We start from the raw sequence: 20360 nt of genomic DNA on the forward strand, positions 1-20360 counted from the left end.
TTTGAGGTCTGCTTATCATGTTACTCTTTCAAATTCTCCTCTCTTTGTCTGGGAGAGATTTGGCAGTACAGTGATTTCAGACCCTGGATAGTTTTAAAGCTGGATGTGTTAATCTGGGAGATATGGAACATGATGTGGCGTTATAGCCAGCCATACAGCCAGGGGGATGAAACCCTAATATGGCAGATGCTACAGAGCACTAAAAAGTCCTTTGGTCTAAAGTATTCATCAGGAGAAGTGGCTTTGATATGATGCCACTGAGCTCTGGGAAGGTGGATGCCCATGGCAGAGAACCCTCAGAACACATTTGCTAGTGTGTTCTCCTCCTTGGCCACCTGCACACAGAAATAAAGCTCAAATTCAATTAAACTGCTCGTTGCTGACTTGATCACTCAAGTGTGGGTGAGTAGTCTGCACCTTCAACCTGGCCTCACTGTGAGCATCTCTTAGCAATCCAAGTGCACTGTTTAGCTACTATGATACACAAAATCCTGCTGAGATTCTGCGCCTGATGTTGGCACTCGCCAGCAGTTTAAGGCAGAGTCAGCACCAGGAGTGGCTGTGGACCAGTGCTGTGGGTGAAAGGCAGCCTGCCCTGCTCACTGGGAACTGCAGGAGAGAGGAGCTACTGATTGCCTGGACTGGGCTGGAGTGTGGGGATGCAGCAGCCTCTGAGTCCAGTCAAATAAAAGGCATTGGTGAGCTCAGTTCTCCTGACCATCCTGCATGGCACTACCAGTGTCTAATAGCATGCTTGAAAACCCCAGCCTTTACTGGTGTAGCAATATTGCCATCCTGATAAAACACTCTGCCAAGAGTTTTCTCATCTCTGGTGATGATGGGGAAATAGATAATCAGCTTGTGAGCAGCCCACAGTGCTGCCCAGTGCCAGCAGCCTGGTGAAACACTGAGATGAAACGGTGGGAATTGGGCTTCTGCCTCAGCTGCCTGCAAGGGAAGCTTGCTCAGCCAGCCTTGCCCCCCCAGTGTGGCTGCATTGGAGATGCTGGGGTGCACTTCTGGCTGTCCAGCTGTGTACCCCAGGGGAGCTGTTAACAGACAGAATTACTCTGCAGCTCCTGGGCTGGGTGTGGGTGCACACATGGATGGGAGTGTGAGTTTGTTTATCCCAGCATGTTGTGGGTGAGGGGAGACATTCAGAAAAGGAAAGCCCTCTCCTCTCCTACAGTGTCCCTTATTCTCTTATGCAGTACAGAAGAGGCATTGACAAAAAGCATCTGCATTGGCAGAATTACTGAGAAAATCTCAAATGCAACTGGTATCACAGGTATTTTTTAAAAAAAGAAAAAGGTATGAGATGTTGCTGAGGTTAGCAGCATGGTGCTCAATTGTTCTGGAGCAGAGCAAACTCCTGAGAGAATTACCCTGAGGTGAAAGAAAATAAAACCTTAGAATATGGTTTAATACAGAAGTTGCTTGTGCGTTCAAAACAAAAACAAAAACAAAAGGCAAGTGAGAGGGGAGGGGGAGAGGTTGGGAGGTTGGGAAAGAGAGGGAGTGAGAGAGGGGGAGAGGGGAACGTGCTGTGCACTTAGCTGAGCAGCAGGAAGGAAAGCTTGAAACAGGATTTCTCAGCTTCTGATGCCTGGCAGTTGTTTGCTTGCACACCAGTGGTGTCCGTGTGGTGCCTTGCGGGATGTGGACTAAAGGCGAGTCAGAGGGACTCCAGACTTTAGGGATTGTGGTGGTGGTGTGCTCCTCTCTGAAACTTTTGCACTACCTCGGGCTAATCGACTTGTCAGATGGTAAGAGAACTCCAGTTCTGCAGCTCCTGTTTGCTTGTGTTGGAATGCATGTGAGTGCAGCCGGTGTAGGCAGCAGATGGCTGTGGGAGGAAAGTGGTGTCTGTCAGTGCATGGATTCTCAGTGTGGGCTTTGTCTTTATTAAGAATCATACAGGCTGCAAAGAGGCAATTCTGATTTATGCTTTATTGAGGACTTTTGTTTGCTTTTGGTATATTACCTTAGCCAGAGACAATCTGAAGCTGTGATGGTTTTTGCCTTGTGTATTATTTAAGTTTTCCTAATTATTTTTTCTTACTGTTAATGATTTTGTTCTTTATTGAAAATGAATTAGTACCAAACTTGAAAAAAGGAAAGGGCCTCTTTGGGATAATGGAACCAGAACTGATAATTAGGTGTATGATTTCATAGGGCTACAAGAGTTTTGTTGTAACTGTAATTTGCAGATTAAAGACACGATGGATTGAATGTGAACAAAACAAAACTTTGCTGTAATTGCCATTCCAGACACTTCAGCAAAATAACCTAAGAATAAATATTTCTGTTTTCACCAGCTGGAAGATTTGGTCTCTCTTTGAATTGTAGTAAATCAATGTAATGAACTCAAATTTTTTTTTTTGTTTTAAAGGTTTTCCCACATGTAAAGCATATGGGTTTTAACAACTAAGTGTGCTTTAGAGTTCATCTTTTCATAAAGAGATGTAGGTATCACTGAATTTTTAAAGAAAATAACTTCCTGATTATGCAAGTGAGGTATTTTTTAAAGCAAAGGGACCCCCAAGTCACTGACTATATTCTTGCTTCAATCATTAACTGTGTCAAGTTTATCTACCAAAGGAAATAGTAAGTATAAAATACTAGCATAAACACCTATGTTTCTTTATTCAGATTTCTTCAAGATATGGCTTAGTACAGGCTGGCAAAAGATTCCAAAAAAGTAAAGAAAATTTATATATTGAATCTGTTTTACTGGATCAAGAAAAGCAGATGGAATTTTAACCTTACTACAGTAAAATCAATGCTGTCAAATAATCCTAGAAATCCTCCTGCAGAATTAGGAAAAAATACTAAAAATTGCTTAATTAAGAATTCTTTACATTAAGAGATGTAAATCAGCGTGTATTTGTTTTGACATGATTGATTTCCTTATTTCAAAATTAATATCATTGGAGCTTTTAGTTTACTCTTAGAATGTCACTGGATTGCAATTACATAATTACAAATAAATTAAGATCTCCAACAATGACAACTAATTTCAAATAATGGCAACAGAAATGCTGACCTTAAAAATAGGTGCCAAGTCAAATGTTGATGCATTTGCATTGCTATTGCATTTGTTTTGCATTAACTGCAAGAATGTTTTTATACCTCCTTCACAGACCTAATTACTATAATTACAGTGTCTTCCTGGAGCAATTACTTTTCCTAGAAGAGTCTCCCCAGTGCTTCCCCAGCAAAGTCAAGTATACGACAGGTGAGAAAGGTGTCTGTGTGAAGGTGACAGGAGTAAAAGTCAGCAAATAGCTCAGGTTGTATTCATGGAACAGCTCTGCCCGTGCTTGGTGGTGCTCAGCAGTCAGTGACTGCTCCATCCCTGCCGGTGCAGGAGGGGGTGACATTTACCTCTGTAAGGGACCACTGGAACAGAGCTCTGATTGCATGGGCTGCCTGACAACGTGTAGGAACACAGTATTATAAACCTGATCAGATTTGGATAGTTTTTATTGGAAATCTGTGTTTCTGGCTGCAAAACAGTTCACTTGGAAACCAAGATCTATTTATTTGGTACTTATTAGATGAGCTTGCATTTTTCCCTTTTGACTCTGTTCCTGCGCTAAGAATTATTTATATGTGAAATTAGAACATTAATATAACGTGGGTGGTTGTTAATATCATGCAATACAGATTTCAATAAGTCACAGATGTTTGAAGGTGACATTAAGTTCTTTTCTTTGATGTGCTGGTGGCAGCAATGGAAAAGGCAAAGTGGATGCTTACATTGCAATGCAAGTATTTCTCCCAACTTTATACTCACTAGAAATGATCACTACTTTTACTTATTAGAAATAAAAACCTTATTAAACCCCTAGAAATTCCAGCTGTGTTCTCATAGTTGTGCGTAATAATACCAAAATAAGACACTGCAATTAGCTATGTATATTTCTTTTAGAACTGTTCTCTTCTGAAGATGGAACAGGCTTACTTAAACCATGTTCCTTTGTTCTGTTTAAAAAAAATAAAAATGAAAACCTCCCATACAGAGAAAAAAACTGGCTGGAAAAGCCTGTTCCTGTGAGTACTTTTGGGTAAGTCCTTGCTGTCTTTGCGGCCTCTTGAGACCAGTCATTTTTGTTCAGTTTGTGACCCAGGATCATGTGCAGATCTCCAGCTGTACCTGTGTGCTTTGCTCTGTTGTCAGACTTGTAGCCCTTTGCGTCTGTCTTTATTGAAATCCATCAGTTGGAATCTTCAGGCTTTTTCTCAATTCTTCCCAGCTGTCACATCAGTTTCCATCTGACTCACAGCCCTTTCATAGACCATTCCTTTCCCCAGCTTCCAGGAGTGAATGGTATGTGAGATAGGGCCAAAAAGGATTGCTGGGATGGAGATGTAAAGCATTCTGTGTTTCTCTCCTCTGCACAAGGATGCACTCTGGCAAACATTCTCCAGCAGCTCTGGCCATTCAGTGACCATGCATCATTGGTTGTTTCAGTACTTCCCAAGAGCTGAAGTGAAAGGTGAAAAAAATTACATAGTCCTGTATCCCTCCTTCTCTTTTAGCTGTTTCTCCCTTACAGTATGAAATAGAAGGGCCTGTCTTTGGTCTACCAGTTCCCTAAGGGTAGGGAGAACACAGGGATCACCAGTCCTGGGAAGCTAGGAACAAAACCAGGATGAGAATATCATGGGACACATTCCATGCAGCCTCATATTTAGGATTGTCTTACAGAGGTTCTGGTAGAGGTTCTTGCTCTTGGTGCAGTGTCAGCTGCCCACAGGGAGCACATGGCAGGAACAGCTACCTCAGACCCCTTGCTTTGGGTTGATTACAGTGAGATACTACTGCTCTGTAAGGAATTTTAAAGTAGGGGGTCTCATCTGACTGACTCCTTTGGCAATGCCCTCCCCCACACTTCCCCAGGTCATGTTCTTTAATTGCTGGTATGGGAATGATCATGACTTGAAGTACAGAAGCACCCTCCTTGACATTTTGGAGCAGATGGCCGGGAGAAGAAAGGGATGTGTTTTTAGTAGGATGGGCAGAGTGCTGAGGGGAAGATAAAAAGTGCACTAGTGTGTGAAGTAGAACTGCCTATTGTGCTTTATGCATCAGTGTTTGAAGGACTTGGGTGCTAAGTTAACTTAGAAGTTTGTTAATGGTTTGAAAAGTGCAAACCTTTGTAAGAGCGATGCAACAGCTAGATAACTATCTTGATTAGGTATTTTATTAAGCACAACTTAAAATGGGCCTTTCTTAAAATAACATGGTAGATGTGCAAAAAGAATATACCAATATACCACAGCAACATTTTTAACATATCCCACACCATATTCCATGATTGTTGTGCTTCTGGTAATTTTCCATGTATAAAAATGCAACAGTACATGAGTTTTGTAGCTGGATATGCTTCTTCCCATCTTGTCTCTATCCCTTCAGACTTCCTCCCTATATGCATCACTTATCTGCTGAGAAGAAGGTTGTTAGAAGCACTTAATATTCTATAGACTATTTTAAAATAAAAATAATTTAACTGTATAAAGCTTGATGGAAATCTGCAATTTTATTTTTTACAGTAATTTTTGTTTGGCTTCAGTTTTTTCCCAAGATAAAAGGCACTGAGGATAAGCCGATCTAACATATTTCTGAACAGGAGGAGCTTATGTTTTACCCATTTTCTAGAGCTGCAAGAGAGACTGCTCCCTAAAATCCACCCTGCACACTCGCAGGCTCTGGGTGGATATGCATGGCAGAAGTGCAGATCCCTGAGCCAGGATGTGGTGCTGGGTTCTGCCCTTGTCCATGGGGATCCACATCCCAGCCAGCTGCAGCGGGGGTAGAGGCATCAGGCAGCCAGAGGGGAGAAGGGTGCAAGCTTTAGTACCTGCACTGTCTGCGACGCAGGGGTTGGTTTTAAGGAAAAGCTGATATGATTCAAGAAAAATACGTGCACAAAATTTTCTAAACTGAATGGCAACATCCCTGAAGTTGAGTTTGTCCTTGTAGAGCTTGTAGCTGTCAAAGTTATTCTTCATTTATAACCATGGAAGTGGTGGCTGTGGAGGGTAGAGATTCCCTGATGCTCTTGAATCAGCTGTCAGGCTGCTTGATAGATGTTAGATGTCTGTGATCGATTGTTACAGACCAAACTCTCTATACCTGACGAGTCTGGCTTTCTGTTCTCTCACTGTTGTTTATTGTCTCTTCCCTTACAAGACTTTTCTCTGATCTACTTTGGAAAGGAGAAGCTGTTGGATAAGGGATTCAGGCAGAATTGTACATCAGTTCCGTGCAGGTTACTTTGTTTAGCAGAGAGTGTTTCCAAAACAAGGTAATAAAAAACCAACCCAACCTCCTGAACACTGAAACAGAATTCTGAAGTATAATCTGAAGGGATTTAATTTTCACAGGAAGGGATTTAATTTTCTTTCCAGCAGTGGGAAATACAGCCAATATCTAATAGAATATGCACATGGTGAGGATAATACCTAACTAAAGGAATTGGCATCCCTGCCTGCTCCGCTCAGCCAGGCAAGAGTGATGTCCCCGTGTGCTGTCCCCGTGTGCAGTCTGGAGTGTCCAAGTCCTGAACATCTCCCTAAGTTCTGTCTTTTGTCTCTTCAGTCCTGCCATTGCGTTACAAGTGCGTTTCTAGGTGTTTCTGGAATTATTTTCCTGATTGAAGCTGTGCAAGCTGGCCTCAACATGGGACCACAAGGTTGGGTGTGCTTAAAGAGCTGACCCCTTCTGTGTGGTTATCAAGAGTCTCTAAAATAGGAATGTAATAATCTGATACCCAGGAAGAAATTATCAGATATAATTGCTGTCAAGAGATAAAATGTTAGCAAACGTGGAAAAGAAAATATTCTGTTGTTATTTCTTCCATGTATATACTCTTAAATGTAGCCATGAGAGGAAAACTTTTCTTTTCATATGAGAATTTAGCAGAAAGAACAGAAAATATTTTGTGATTTACCAAAAAAATCTTTCTTTTTCTTCTTGCTTCTCCCCCCTTCTTTTTATTATTTCTGAAGTGATACTATGAGGCTCTTTAAATGAGTTTTATTACAGTTAATTCCCCCTCTCCTCAGGCAAGCTGCAGCTTTATGTACCAAATTTTTATTATACCCAGAAGCTTTCTGCTGCTAATAAATAATGGTGGTAAATTTTATATGAAATAAATGTGGTTTCTTATTGCAGCAGAAAGGAAAATAAGTGTGGAATTTTTTCTCGCTTGACATATACGTTTAAATTATAGAAGTTAAGTAGTGTGAAAACAGCATTCACTTTAAAGAGATATGGCCAGGTTGAAAATAGGTTTTTTGCTTGTACCATTAAAGATAACTTAGATCATCATTACACAAAAGGTGTTTGAAATCTTGCAGACAGATGTGTTTAGTAATTTTTTATTTGGCCTGTGAGGAGCAGTCAGCTGTGGTTTCTGGTCCCATTGCTGCAGTGAGCTCCTGTGAGCAGTACCAGCCTCAGTGTCCTGAGAGCAGGTGAACACAGCAGCAAGCCCAGCAAGGGCAGGAGATTCTCCTCTCCCTGCAGGAGGAGGGAGGGAAGGAAAGGGGGCACTGAGGCGGAGGAACGAGAAGTGTGTGACCTGAAGCTGACTGTGTGAACTCTGGAAAAGCCCATCAGGGTTTTGAAGACACGTCCTTCCACCAATCCCAGGGCAGGGTCTGAGATGGCTTCACTCTGGTGAAATGTTAAAAATTGCTCATCTTTTACACTGATTTGCCAAAGTATCATGGACACACTGTTATTAATAAGTCTTAAAATGAGAGTTGTGCTCCAGCTTCCCCCATTGATGCTGAACCCATTCTCGCTGACATGAAGCATGACTCATCTAGACACAGACCTGCCTGTGCTTTCATGGTTGTCTCGTTTTTGGAAACATTCAAGAACCACAAGAAAGCTATTTGAAAGTGTCATGTTTTGAAATCTGGAATAACTTCACTTGGCTTGATAAATTTATGGTTCTAGGGGGAGAGATTTCTTTTGACTGAAGAGCATCCTCAAGAATTTCAGGATAAGGCTGCTTTTCTTGAAGGAATTGAATTAGACATGCTTATAATTGGAAAGGGATAGCTATATAAATAGTTGATATAAATGGAATGTAATTAACATTACTTTAAGCCCTCTTCTGCAATTCTTAAATCCACACATGGGAACCTTGAATTGAGGATGCATATCCAAATGTATCTTAATTAAGTCCTAATTAATCTTCATGTATCTTAATTAAGTCCTAAATTAATTCCTTCTCTCTGAAAAGGAGGTTTCACACAATTGAAAGAGTAAAACATTTAATTTGTCCATTTTATGTGTACCACCCTTCCTGACAGCAGTGCTGTCAGTCCCTGGCTCCTGCCGCAGCCGTGTGCCCCTGGGTGGCAGTGGCAGTGGCAGTGGCAGTGGCAGTGGCAGGGTGGGGTCTGTCACTGCGCCTGCTGCGAGGGGCGGCGGCAGCTGAGTGCCCCTGGGAGCGCTGGGGTTTGTTATACATGAGTAAGGTGATGGTTGGCTCTCACAATTAAGGGATGAATATTATGTGCATGCTAAGAAGTTTTGTTGCTGGATAATGATGTTATCGTGATTTGTTGTTTGGATGTCCTCTGTTCTCTCCATCGTCCCCTTCCCCCTGTACGGTGGCCAAGGGACGGCCATGGTAGTCAGGACGTGGGAGGCAGGGCGTGCACCTGTGCCCCTTGCATGGGGCTTTTGGGGGAGGGCGGCGTGGCAGCACCTCCCCTCCGATGAAGGTGCAAGGAAGCAGTGTCCACCAATGGACGGCAGCAAGAGTTAACTGGCAGACTTTAGGAGGGGTTAGGGTTACCTGGCACAACACCATAGGTATAAAAGGCAGAGCAGGCATTTTTTGGGTGAGGACATGGCAGTTTAGTTCCATGCTCCCAGCACTAATTTTTCTTTATTCGGTCCTTTGTTGTATGTTGTTAAAGTTTAATAAACCTTTGACATTTTAAAACTGAGCATCATTTCTCACAGGTTTAGGCTCAAAAGGTCCTGAAGTGAAGGTGAAGCTGCCAGACCTGTCCTAGGGCCAGAGGGGCAGGAGTGCCCTGTGCCCACACCTCAGGGCTGCTCCTGCTGCCCCAGGGCAGGAGTCAGGGCTCCCAGGTGCCAGGGCAGGACTGGCAGCTCAGAGAGACTGCCTTTGTGTGTCTTTGCATGTACGGTGCTCTAGCTCTCCATTGTCCTATTATACTGGGACTAGGCCAAAACTTAATTACTTTTTATGTAGATGAATAAAAGGAGTATTGACATTGCAAGATGAAATTTGAAGCATTCTGAAAAGGAAATTTTTCTTCTTGATTCTTCACATACACCATTTAAAATATTTCAAGCTAAGTATTTCTTCCTCCCTAAAATAATAGGACTGTGCACCTGCAGACTGGTCAGGCTTCCCTAGGTTGATCCTTCACCAGAAGCTCCTGTCACAGGTTGTGGGTCTTGGTTGCCTTTTCTCTTTGGTAGTCCCCATCCAGATGTCAGAGCCCAGAGCAAAAGGGAAAGAGCCAAAGGGCTCCTCTGTGCAAGATTCAGCTCTGAGATGAACTTACCCATGATGGCACATTCATCTCAACCTGTTCCCTGTGCCTCTTAGCTCTTTGGCAGATTTCCTTTGTGTAGTGGTTTTGATTCGCCAATTTAAGATTTCCCCAATTTTAAAATTCCCCAGTCAAGGCACTAAAGAGTGTGGTAGGTTTTGGTGCTGGTTAATCAACAATGTACTCACTTTCTGTGGTGAGATAGGATTAGGACAAAGGCAAAATAGGCTTAAAACTTTAAGAGGGTAAAGAGAAAATTTAATTAATAGTGACTAAAAGAAAAGAAGGAGTGAGAATCAAAACTAACCCTTCAGAACACTTCTCCCCCACAACCTTTTCTTTTCCACTGACAATGTAAAGAAACAAAGCCAAAAATTTCCAGTTAGTTTACCACCTCTAAAACAATCTTTCTTCAGTTCACTTAGGGAGAGAAGTCCCTCTTGTTAAGGTTATGGAGACTTCACCACAAGAGGAAAAAACCAGTTCTCTTGTGGCTCTCAATTCCATCACAACTAGCAGCCACTCGGGGAACCCTGCCATCGTGAAATCCTTCCCATTGCCACAAGCCTTCCCACAGCCTGTCGATGGGCCATGTTGACTTACGGGGTATTGTTTTAAAGATGAGCTGTTCAAAGACAAAAGTTCTCATTATCTATCTCTAAAATAATTTTCATCCCTGGGAACAGAAATCTTCTACTTCTTCTCCTGGGGGCACAGGAGAAGGCACCCTCCTTTCTTGGTTCAAACTTCTTATGGGATCACAGCTACTTTGACAGCGGCTTACTTTAGCATGGTGGCCTTTGCTTGGTATCAGTTTGGACACTTCCATCTCCCCATAGCTTCATGCGTTATAGGGAAAAAGAGTCTTTTCTCCATAGCTTACAGGAGGATTTCAGCCCCAAGATCTAGGCATCTCCTCATTCCCTCCCATCTGGGACTTCCTCACTGACCTCAAATCTTCATGTTGTTCCTTTACATGTTTGCATCTTCTTCCTTTCTCTTACTCGAGGGAGGATTGAAGCACTGAGAGTGTTAACATGTTGTCTGCGCCCTTCAAATGGTCAGATCGGCTTCATGGTTGATTTTTGGTTTTCTCTGCATTCACTTCCAGCCGCAGGGCCGCTCTGCATGGGCTGCCGGCTGCCCCCTGCCTCTGGGCTCAGCTGCGCTGGGGAAAGGGCACCTGACATCAAGATCTTCACAGCCACGGCCAGCCCTGCTCCAGCCCGGGCTCCGTGGCCTCCCTCTGTTCCTGCTTGGAAGCTGCTGGGCCCAGCCTGGCCGGAGCAGGGGGGCAGCCTGGGCAGGGGGAGGGGGCCCAGCCCGCGGCAGGATCGCCCAGCCCAGCCTGGCTGAGACGGGGGCCGGGGTCAGGGTCTGTTGCCGCTTTGCCGACCAGAAAAGAGAGTTCCCGGCTTTTTTCGTCTTTAACCTGCTTCTTTCACAGAAGGGTGTCGAACTTCTCAGTGGTTCAACAGACTGTCAGTTACACAAAAAAACTTTGCATCACTTCCCTGAATTTCCTCCCATTCCAAACCATGACACTCCTATGGATTGCATTAGAGCTGCTACATTGTCCGGGTCAGCTGTTGTCTGTCTCTGCCCAGACACGCGTAGGATGGTTCATTCAATCGGGCTTCAAAGGACGAGGCTGGACTCTCAGGTTTTTGGTCTTCAAGGCTGTTTATTATTTCTTATCTACAAAGTTTTCTCTCTGCCCAGCCAGGGTCTGACCAGCAAGGCAGCCAAAGGCACTCTGACCGCCCACGGGGCAGTTGTGTCATTTTATAACAAAAACTACGTAAATCTTATTTACCTTTTGTCCCCAATACTTATCATTCTTATTAGCAAGTGTACCTTCACCAAGAACCTATCAAAAAATATCTGTGTCACACAGAAAATGGAAGACATGAAGAAGGAAGAAGAGCCACGAGACAGGCCCAAATTCCTCCATCTTGTCTCTATAACCCCCCAGTACCAAAATCTTAAAACCTGTGTTTTACCCTGTAATTATACTGTTTCTATACTATTTAAACCTCAGTGATTCTCATATCCTCATACACAGGTGGCACATCCCTAGAGGGATCAAAGTCAAGCCACCAGGCGCTTTTGGCAACATTCCAGGACCTCCGAGCCCCTCAAGGGTTCTCTCGGTAGCTCTGGACATCCGGAGCGATGTGCTGAATTCCCACACTGCATGACTTCCTTAAAACAGAATGAAACAATCAGAATTATGAAATCCAATATAGTAAAATGTTTTTGTCGCTTCTTTAAAATCAACTGACTTGTGAGAGCGATCAGCGCACGTGTGCAACATCTGCTCTAATGACTCTTTTCCAAGTCTTGCTCGAATTGCCAGCCATTTCCCAGTACTCATGGGCACTCCACCTCCTCATTCTGGTTTAACATCTGTGCTGCTAAATGAAAGTAATCAGAGTCAGCATGAAAATTTAATAAGCTGCGTTCTGGCATTGGTCATGTTCCTAATTGTGTATTTGTTTTCTGCCCGCAGAAGTCCTCAGCCATTGTCAGCCAGAACAACTCCAGTGTTTACAAGCACTGGTGTTAGTCTCAAATCACTCTCTGTTGGTGGTGTTTCGAAAACAGACCAGATCTCTGAGTTTGCCAATGCTTTTAGCAGACTGATCAAAGCCAGATGCCAGCCTGGGAAGGTCTAAACCTCATGGCCTTCCTTTCCTAGTTAGAGAATTACTGAGTTTTAGAAGCAGAAAGATCCTTAGACAGAATAGTAGAATCTAAATCTTCTAACCAAGAGAATGGTAACGTTTTAAATAACTAAATATTTTGGCTTCACGGCAACTCACCAAGTATGTAGTTGGTTGCATTTATACCCTAGTAGAGTGTCTTACAGAGGTTGTCCCTATTGGCCTTCCAGGAGAAGCAGAATAAGGACACAGAAAAATGGAAGGAGATTTTCTGCTTGTCTCAAATAACCTTTTGCCGCAGGAACAAAGTTGTAAGGTTCCCAGCACCACTAACTGGACCAAGTTTAGGAAATTGTTAAGCTATTGCCTGTTTCCTGAAACTCTTCTACCTTATCTGCTGGGCTTTCGGCTCCCTGCCTGTTTGCTTTGCTGCCTGGCTGGAGCAGCTAGCTGGTTTGGCTCTTGCCCGGGAGTTCAGGGAGGTCTCCGTTTCATCCCTGCTCTGGTGCTGCCACTGAAACACCTCAGACCATGTGCCCCTCATTCGCTTTCTCTCTCCCCCTCCAGTGGGATGGAGAAGAGAATTGGAGACAGAAAGGTAACGATAATGGGTTGAGATAAGAACAATTTACTAGAAATAGCAATGAAATAAGAAAACAAACAGTAAAAACAACAATGCTGATATAAGAGTGTACAGGACAGGTGAACAGTTCACACCCCTCTGACCTCTCCCTCCCTTCCTGAGGGAATAACCCCAGGGGTGAAGGATGGGGAAGGATTTGTGGCTGAGGCAGTTGGCTGAAACAGCTGTTCTTGGGAGCATCACCACAATCTAGGTATGGCTCTGGGGAAAAAGAAAAGGAATTCCTTGTAAGGAATAAACTGATGGAAATCTTGAAACAACTTGCTGTTTTCACACTGGATTTTTACTAATGCCAAAGAATATAGTGTATTGGATGAGGTTTTCTATTTTTTTTTAATCACCATCAGGAACTGACATTTATTTGGATGAAAAGTTTCATCAAGCAAATTCTCTCACCCTGGGCAGCGGTGTGTATGTGTATGTATCAGTACCTGATTTATTCTGCATTCAAAATAGTATGTGGGAGGAGAATTTGAGTACAGGTACCAAAAGCAGCTTTATCTGAATCAGAAAGAAGTATGTAGTCTGTACTTAAAGGAACATCGGCAGTAGCAGGGTTCAGGCACTGTCCTTTTCTCTTAATGTCCTGAAGCCTCCCTCCTGGTTCTGCTTCTTGGCAACCAAAACCTGGGACATAAATGGTTTTGTGAAGAAGACATCCAGAGATCAGGATCCATTGAAATGCACGAAGTGAGGGTGCTGCCCATACAAGCAAATCTCCAGAGCACAGTCTGTGCCCAGTGGGTGGCCCTGAGCTGTCCCCAGCCCGCTGGGTGTGCACGGTGTGTCAGCAGAGCTTGCTCACAGCACCACACACATTTAAGGACATTTTCTCTTACTGAAACATCTGGATCTGTATTGGAACGATACTTTTTTTACAGTTTCTTCTGTGCAAATAGAACTTAATTACTACTTGTGTTCTGCTTAATTATGCTTCACATTTTGGAGCAATCTGTTCAACTTGAACAGTTCTGTGAAGTGGGAAAAGTGATCTTCTGGGAAGTACTGGCTCATTTGGATGGCATCTGCAGAGCACTCATTTATGGTGGTGTTTCTGTCCTCAATTCTGACTGGACCAAACCAATTTGTTATTTTTCTAGTCTTTACACAGGAGAAAAATGCAGTGGTCCACCTGTTTTAAGAGGAAAATTGCTTCCACATTCACACTGCCACTGCTGCTTTGTATTTCAGTGGCAAGTTCTGTTTCCTACACTGCTGTTTCTGAAAGGGAATTGTCTTGGTTTGGAAAGACAGGTGTCTGCTAAGTAAGGCAGGAGCCTCCCCTGAAATGGAAAATGTAAACCCCCTCCCTCTAAATTACTATAAATTTCAAATTAAGGGGACTCTCAGGCAAAAATATGGGGGCAGGAATAACAGTACTTTATTAGGGAAGAAAATGAAAAGAAGAAAATAAAATAAACAATGCAGTAAACCAAAACAACACTGACAAAGTCAGAACCCAACCCGACACTCTGTTGGTCAGGGTGTTGGTAGCAGTCCTGGAGTGTCAGGTGCAGTTCTGTTGGAGCAGGGATCCAGTAGAGGTCCAATTGGAATTGTGGCTGCAGTCCTCCTGGAGTGTCAGGTGTGGTTCTGTTGGAGCAGGGATCCTGCAGAAAGGTGCAGTCTTCCTCTGAAGATCCAGTGGAAGAAGCAGCTGCTGTTCCTCTGGGAAATCCAGTGGAGAAGCCATGCTGGTGTTCCAGAATCTCCAGATTATATCTGGGTAGCAATGGTTGGCTCCTCCCTCTGGGCAGAGCATCTCCCAGTGGGATGCTGTAGTTCTTATCAGTCACTGATGTCAGCCATGCAGTGACATTCAATAGCCTGTTATCAGCAGATGTCCCCCGGGAGGGAGGAGTGGGTGTGGAAGAGATAAGGAAAACTGCCCACTTAGCAGAAGACAACTGCCATACAGATGGCAAATAGAACACATCTTGCCTTGCAATCTGGGACAGGAAGGTATGCTAACACACACACAAATTTCCGTAATAAATGTGAGGAAACCCACACGTTTACAGCTTGGGAAAATAAATATTTCTGTTTTAAAAACCCTAACCAAAGCTTCATTTAAAAAACAAAAACAACAAAATCCAAACAAACTGATCATAAATTGGCAGTTAAGGCCAAAGTAGAAAAAACAGCTAATTGTTTTTTAAAGATTCTTAGCATGAAATTGATGTTGTGCAGAATTCCAGTGTAGGCTATGAGCATGGATGTATTACAGCTCTGCTCATGTGCCCCATAATTCCCCAGTGAAGAAGTAAAATTTTATGTAACTGGGTAACTTGAGAGAGAGAAATCTGCAGTAGACTTTGACAAACTGCCCGCAAACACGGTGCAGGGGGTAGATGGCTTCTGGATGTATCACAGTCACGTGAACATCTGCGAGGAATAAAATTTGAAAGAGTGCTCTGGCTGTGCCCACCTGGGGCTGCTCCTGCCCCAGATCTGCCTTTGGTGTGCCCCCACTCAGGGTGCCTTGGGGAGGGCACAGGCCAGGCCCTCAGTGGAAAGGGAACGCACACACACCAAGAGGCACAAGTTTTCTGTCTCCAGATGGAAATTCCCAATATAGACTAAAATCTCAGGGGAGGCTACAGCTTTGTGATCCGCTGCAATTGTGCCCTTAAACACTGTACATGACTGAGAGTGCCCTTACAAGGAGTTTATGTGCTTTAACTTGTGTTTGTCTCTGTGCCAAACTGAGTACTTGTTCACCTTCTCTGTGCCAAACTCTGTACGTGTTCACCTTCTTTTTCTGAATGTTTTTATGTGTTCTCTTGTCAAGTCTGCAGCTAGTGCCGAGTGTGTGCAATCCTGCCTGCTCAAAAAAGGTGCCTCTGAGGGGGGAAAACCCCTTAGGTTTTACATTGTAGTTAAAACATGCATGAATGTAAATACACAGTTCTATTTTTCCCATGATAACTCATAGATAGAAGGTGCTTGAATTAGGCACTGAACTAATTAATATTTTTGATTGCTTGATTTCACCCTATTATATATATTCATTGATTATTGTTCTTCCAAAACCTGTTTCCTAACTCAAAGCTACAGCAAACCAGTCTAAATGGAAATTGGTGCAGTCATAAATCCAGGACTTGAAGTGTCTGATTTGCTGTTTAATGACAAAAAAAACCATTGACAACAATAATTCACAGAGATAATAAGTCCATTTGGAATGCATTTTCTGGGCTCATTGGAGGTTTTTTTATAAATTACCTACTTCATAAAAGGAAAAAAAATTAGTTTTACTTACCTAATTCATAATTCAGAAGTTTCTTACAACTATTTAATGAAGTGTGCTCGGAAGATTTTCTGATAGTTCTTCTAAAAAAGCATTTGATTGCTTGACATTCTCATGGTTTTTCTTTTCCCTTGCTGCTGTGGAATCATAATCTTGCCTTGGTTCCAGCTCAGCCTGCATTTCCCACCTGGTAAAACCAGTTTAAGGCCAGTGTCTCCTGCCTGCGTATCCTTTGTGTGCACTGCCAGGACATATTGCAGCCTCCTTCTATGGGAATGGTCACAACAAAAACAGTTCTAATGACAGGTGAACTTCATACAGTGCCTGCAGAAATGTCTGAATTCAAAGTTGACATTGCATATTTCATGTTCAAGCCATGGTACCTGTGTGCCAGAAAGACATTTGGGAGGTACCTCAAAATTCTGGTGCCTCCTTTTTTGTAGAATAATGTTGGTTTGCATCCCTGTGTACAGCTGTGAAACTAATTAAAAGAGAGGCAGAGGACAGTATTTAGACATTGTGAACAGATCATTGTAAGGATTAGGCAAAAAGTCTAAAAAAATCTATTTTTTACTAATTATATTTGTTATTATTAGCTATTTTTATCTTAGAATTTTATACGCTGTTGGGTTTTCAGGTATCTTCTCTCAGCAAGTGGTGATGTTGCAGGTTTGCATAGGCAGAACCACCCTGCTAAGCTTGGCTGTTTGTGAAATCATTTTGATGTTGCTGGTTTAGTGGTGAAAATCACAAAATATTGTGACTTGGAAGAGACCCACAAGAGCCATCAAATCTAACTCAAAATAGACCTGAAGGAGTCAATAAGTCTTATCAGAAAAAAGGGATTGGATAAGGAGACACCACTCTCTTTTTGGTTTATTGCCTGGAGAGAGTCCTTTTTGGAAACTGATCTCTCCAACCAGGCAATATAATGTTAATAATTAATAGTAATAGTAATAGTAATAGTAATAGTAATAGTAATAGTAATAGTAATAATAATAATAATAATAATAATAATAATAATAATAGGTGTTCGACCTTAATTGTGTTTACGATTTGATACATCACTAGGTACCTCTGTTCCAATTTTTAACTGCATTTGCCATGAGCAGATGTTCCTTGCCCCTTTTTCGGGATCACAGCTGAGTGTGAGCTGCCACTTGTGTCCCTTCAGGGCTCTGGGGGTGTGAGGGATGTGCCAGGCGGGGTCCCCTAAAGGCTGGGACAGTGCGCGGGGGTGAGCACCTGGCACAGCCCAGGAATGCCGGACACATGCATGGCACAGCATGCTGGCACAGCACAGGAATGTGCTGCTGGACAGTGGGGCCGAGGATCAGGAGGCTCAGAGCCCCAGGGACACCCCAAAGCTCTTGCCCAGCTCCTGCCCTAATAAGCACTTATACACTCAGGCCTTGAGTTATTTTTCCTTGTGAAATTTCCAAATATTTGCAATTGATCTCCCACAGGCAAGACCTGTTTCTTGCAAGACCTGCCCAAGAGCACATTCTGTCTGGAGATTAATTTCAAGTATATTGTGGGTAAACTAGAGTTAATTTTTTCTTCAGGTCCTTGCTCCTAAAATATAGCTTTTTTTTTTTTTTAATAAAAGTAAGATGCAGTCTAATAATTCTTGCACATAATTTAATCCCCTTCAGCTGTATTTGTAAAATTACCCATTTCATCTAACGCCTGTCAGTTTTACAATTAACACTGGGCACATTACCTGCACTTTATGCCTTGACTGTTTTCCTTAACAAAAAGTGAATTAATTCTGAGCAACTTGTTTTCAAAGTCCTCCCATGAACCATGGAGACTGGTGTTCTGCACTTTCACTTTGCAGCCTTCAGATGCAGGGCACAGCGTCATTTACATCTTCATTAAAATCATCGTTTACACCGTTTAAACTGTTTTAGGCTCTGGTTGTCCTCGGCCAGCCCTGGCACTGTATGAGGCTTCACTATGGCTCATTTGGCAGGATGTGGGCTGGAAAAGCTGCAGGATTGCACCTGAGGAAGGCGTTAGGTGCTGTTTGATGCTGTTTCCCCAGCCCTGGGCACGCTCTGGCAGCTGCAGGCACCAGCAAGGATGGGCAGGCTCAGGATGGTGCATGCTCTGCCCGGAGCCGAGGCAGCCGCTGGGGAATATCACACCGTTGTTTTATAGTGCACAGATTGGCTTTGGGTCGGTGGAAGGTGTCCTGGCCTGGGGCAGGGGTTTGGAACTAGGTGATCTTTAAGGTCCCTTCCAATGCAAACCTTATCTGAAATGCAGGGCCATTTGCAGGCAGTGTGAGTGTGGAACTTCCCAAATTGTTAAGATAACAAAAGGTAAAATTAGAACAAATATGAAAGGATGAATACAGCAAGCATCATTAAGTAACTTCTAAAGTGTATTCTGTTTAAATATCGATTTTCCTTAAAGAAAATTCAGTCTCTGCTCTTGAGCAAGGAGCACTGAAATGAAAAATGTCTCTTTCATTAGCAACAATCTAAAATATGCATGTACTTGCAAGTGGGTCGAGATTATTTTTCTTTGTAAAGTGAAGTCACTGTTTGGTTTCCGTTATGAAAGGAAATGTGCATATCCTATGGGCTAAGCAAATACAAATGCTATTTTGCACAAAAAATACAAACCTAAGTGATTATTTTAACCTGGACCTACAGTGGAGTAAGATTACCACAGGTGATTCTCCCAGATGCAGACCTCATAACCTGCTATTAAAGCAGCCACAAAAATATGGGCAGAAATAAATCTGAACTCAAGAAATGCTGCATCCCATTCTTCTATTTTAAAACACATTGTAAGGAAAACAGCTAAGTGAATGCTCTGTACCAGCTAAACAATCTTCAAATCTTCAGCCTAGGATAGAACTCACTGCAGCCATCTGGTATGGAAGGGATAATTTCAACAAGTGTTGGAAATAAAACCAGAAAAAGAATAAATTGACATTTATCAGTACCTATAAGCAGAAGAAGCCTTCTGCATTAGTTACTGCTTCCACCTGATTAGTGAGCACAGATAACACCCCCCCCAAAAAAAAAAGAAAAGGCAGCTTTGCTATGGTTCAACCTCTTCAAGCTCTCACTGAGCAGCAGGATGATGTCCACCCCCTGAGCTGTGTCTCCATCAGCAGAACAGGTATGTCCTGCCAGCTTGGGAAGGATAGGGATGCTGTAAGAACCAGGCAGGTACAGGTGTCACTGAGCTGAGGAGGTGACCACACTCGCCCCTCACTGTGTGTGCAGTTGGTCCCAAGGTCTGTTCATGCATCAGTGAATTGAAGAAAATTAAATTTAAAACAGTGGCAAAGTTGTTTACTACACTTGAATCTCTCAGGAGAAAACTGTAAATAAGGCAAAACTGAGGAAGAATGTGCTATTAGATAAAATATCTTAACATCATTCCTATCAGAAGTTTAAATTTGCATGTGTTTATGTATATATACTTCTGCTTGCACTCACCACCCTCAGTGAACTTCAGTTTAATAAAACTGTAGTTGTAATAAATGCAAGAGCTCATATTTCATACCATGACACCTCTGAAGAGCTGGAGGGACTGAGCCAGGATGATAATGAAAATGCAAATAAAAGGAAATACAATGCCAGTGATAAAAAGCAAGGGCAGAGGAGGAAGTGCCAATCTCCTGGTTTGCTACTGAAGTTTCTGTGGCTAATTTATAGGGTATCAGGGAATGGAAGAAACAGGCTGAAAAGAGCTGACTTGTGAGCAAGCACTGAAAGGAAACAAATAACAAAAAACCCCAAATCTTTGTGGTAGGTGAGGGCTATTGAGGTGGATTTTCTCTCAGTTTTTCAACCACTCATTTCTCGTCCCTCATTTTAAAGAATTTCTTTCCCACAATTTTCTCTCTTTACAGCTTCTGCATTCCTTCATTTTGTGTCATTAATTCTCTTGCAAAGAAAATGGCTTTTCTCCCTTATTTCAAATTACTTTTTCCTGTAACGGACATCCTTTTACATTTCCTTTCTTCTAACAGGAGCTATAATTTCTAAACTCTTCGTTTTCCCTTTGTGTGGGAAGGTGTGTGCTTCAGGCTCCTTTCGGCCCCTTGCCAGCCTTGAGTTCCTTTTTCTTTATCATGAACAGCTGATACTCTGCTCCTGTTCCTTGCTGTTACAGCCTCTCACCTTTATTCCCCTGCTGTGCAAAGGACCTTCAGAACAGGATTTAGGAATACATTTTATCTGTTCAAGGCCTACAAATGCTGACTGTGATGTTGCAGATG

At 42.8% G+C, this 20360-nt stretch overlaps 1 protein-coding gene across 4 annotated transcripts in view; it reads left to right on the forward strand.

Moving 5' to 3' along the window:
- LOC311159691 (A-type potassium channel modulatory protein KCNIP1) overlaps positions 1-20360 on the forward strand; it is a gene marked incomplete at both ends in the record, with an annotated part of 280379 nt that overhangs the window by 244046 nt on the left and 15973 nt on the right. The window contains one exon of one of the 4 annotated variants that reach the window (XM_084215895.1): positions 1658-1766. The exons of the other annotated variants lie outside the window; for them this stretch is intronic. Coding sequence (XP_084072021.1) covers positions 1658-1766 — 109 coding nt within the window. Of the gene's footprint in view, positions 1-1657; positions 1767-20360 lie in introns of those variants that run through there. 4 annotated transcript variants of the gene reach the window in all.

This window comes from Fringilla coelebs, assembly GCF_963513975.1.
Source record: "Fringilla coelebs genome assembly, chromosome: 15".
Lineage (NCBI taxonomy): Eukaryota > Metazoa > Chordata > Aves > Passeriformes > Fringillidae > Fringilla > Fringilla coelebs.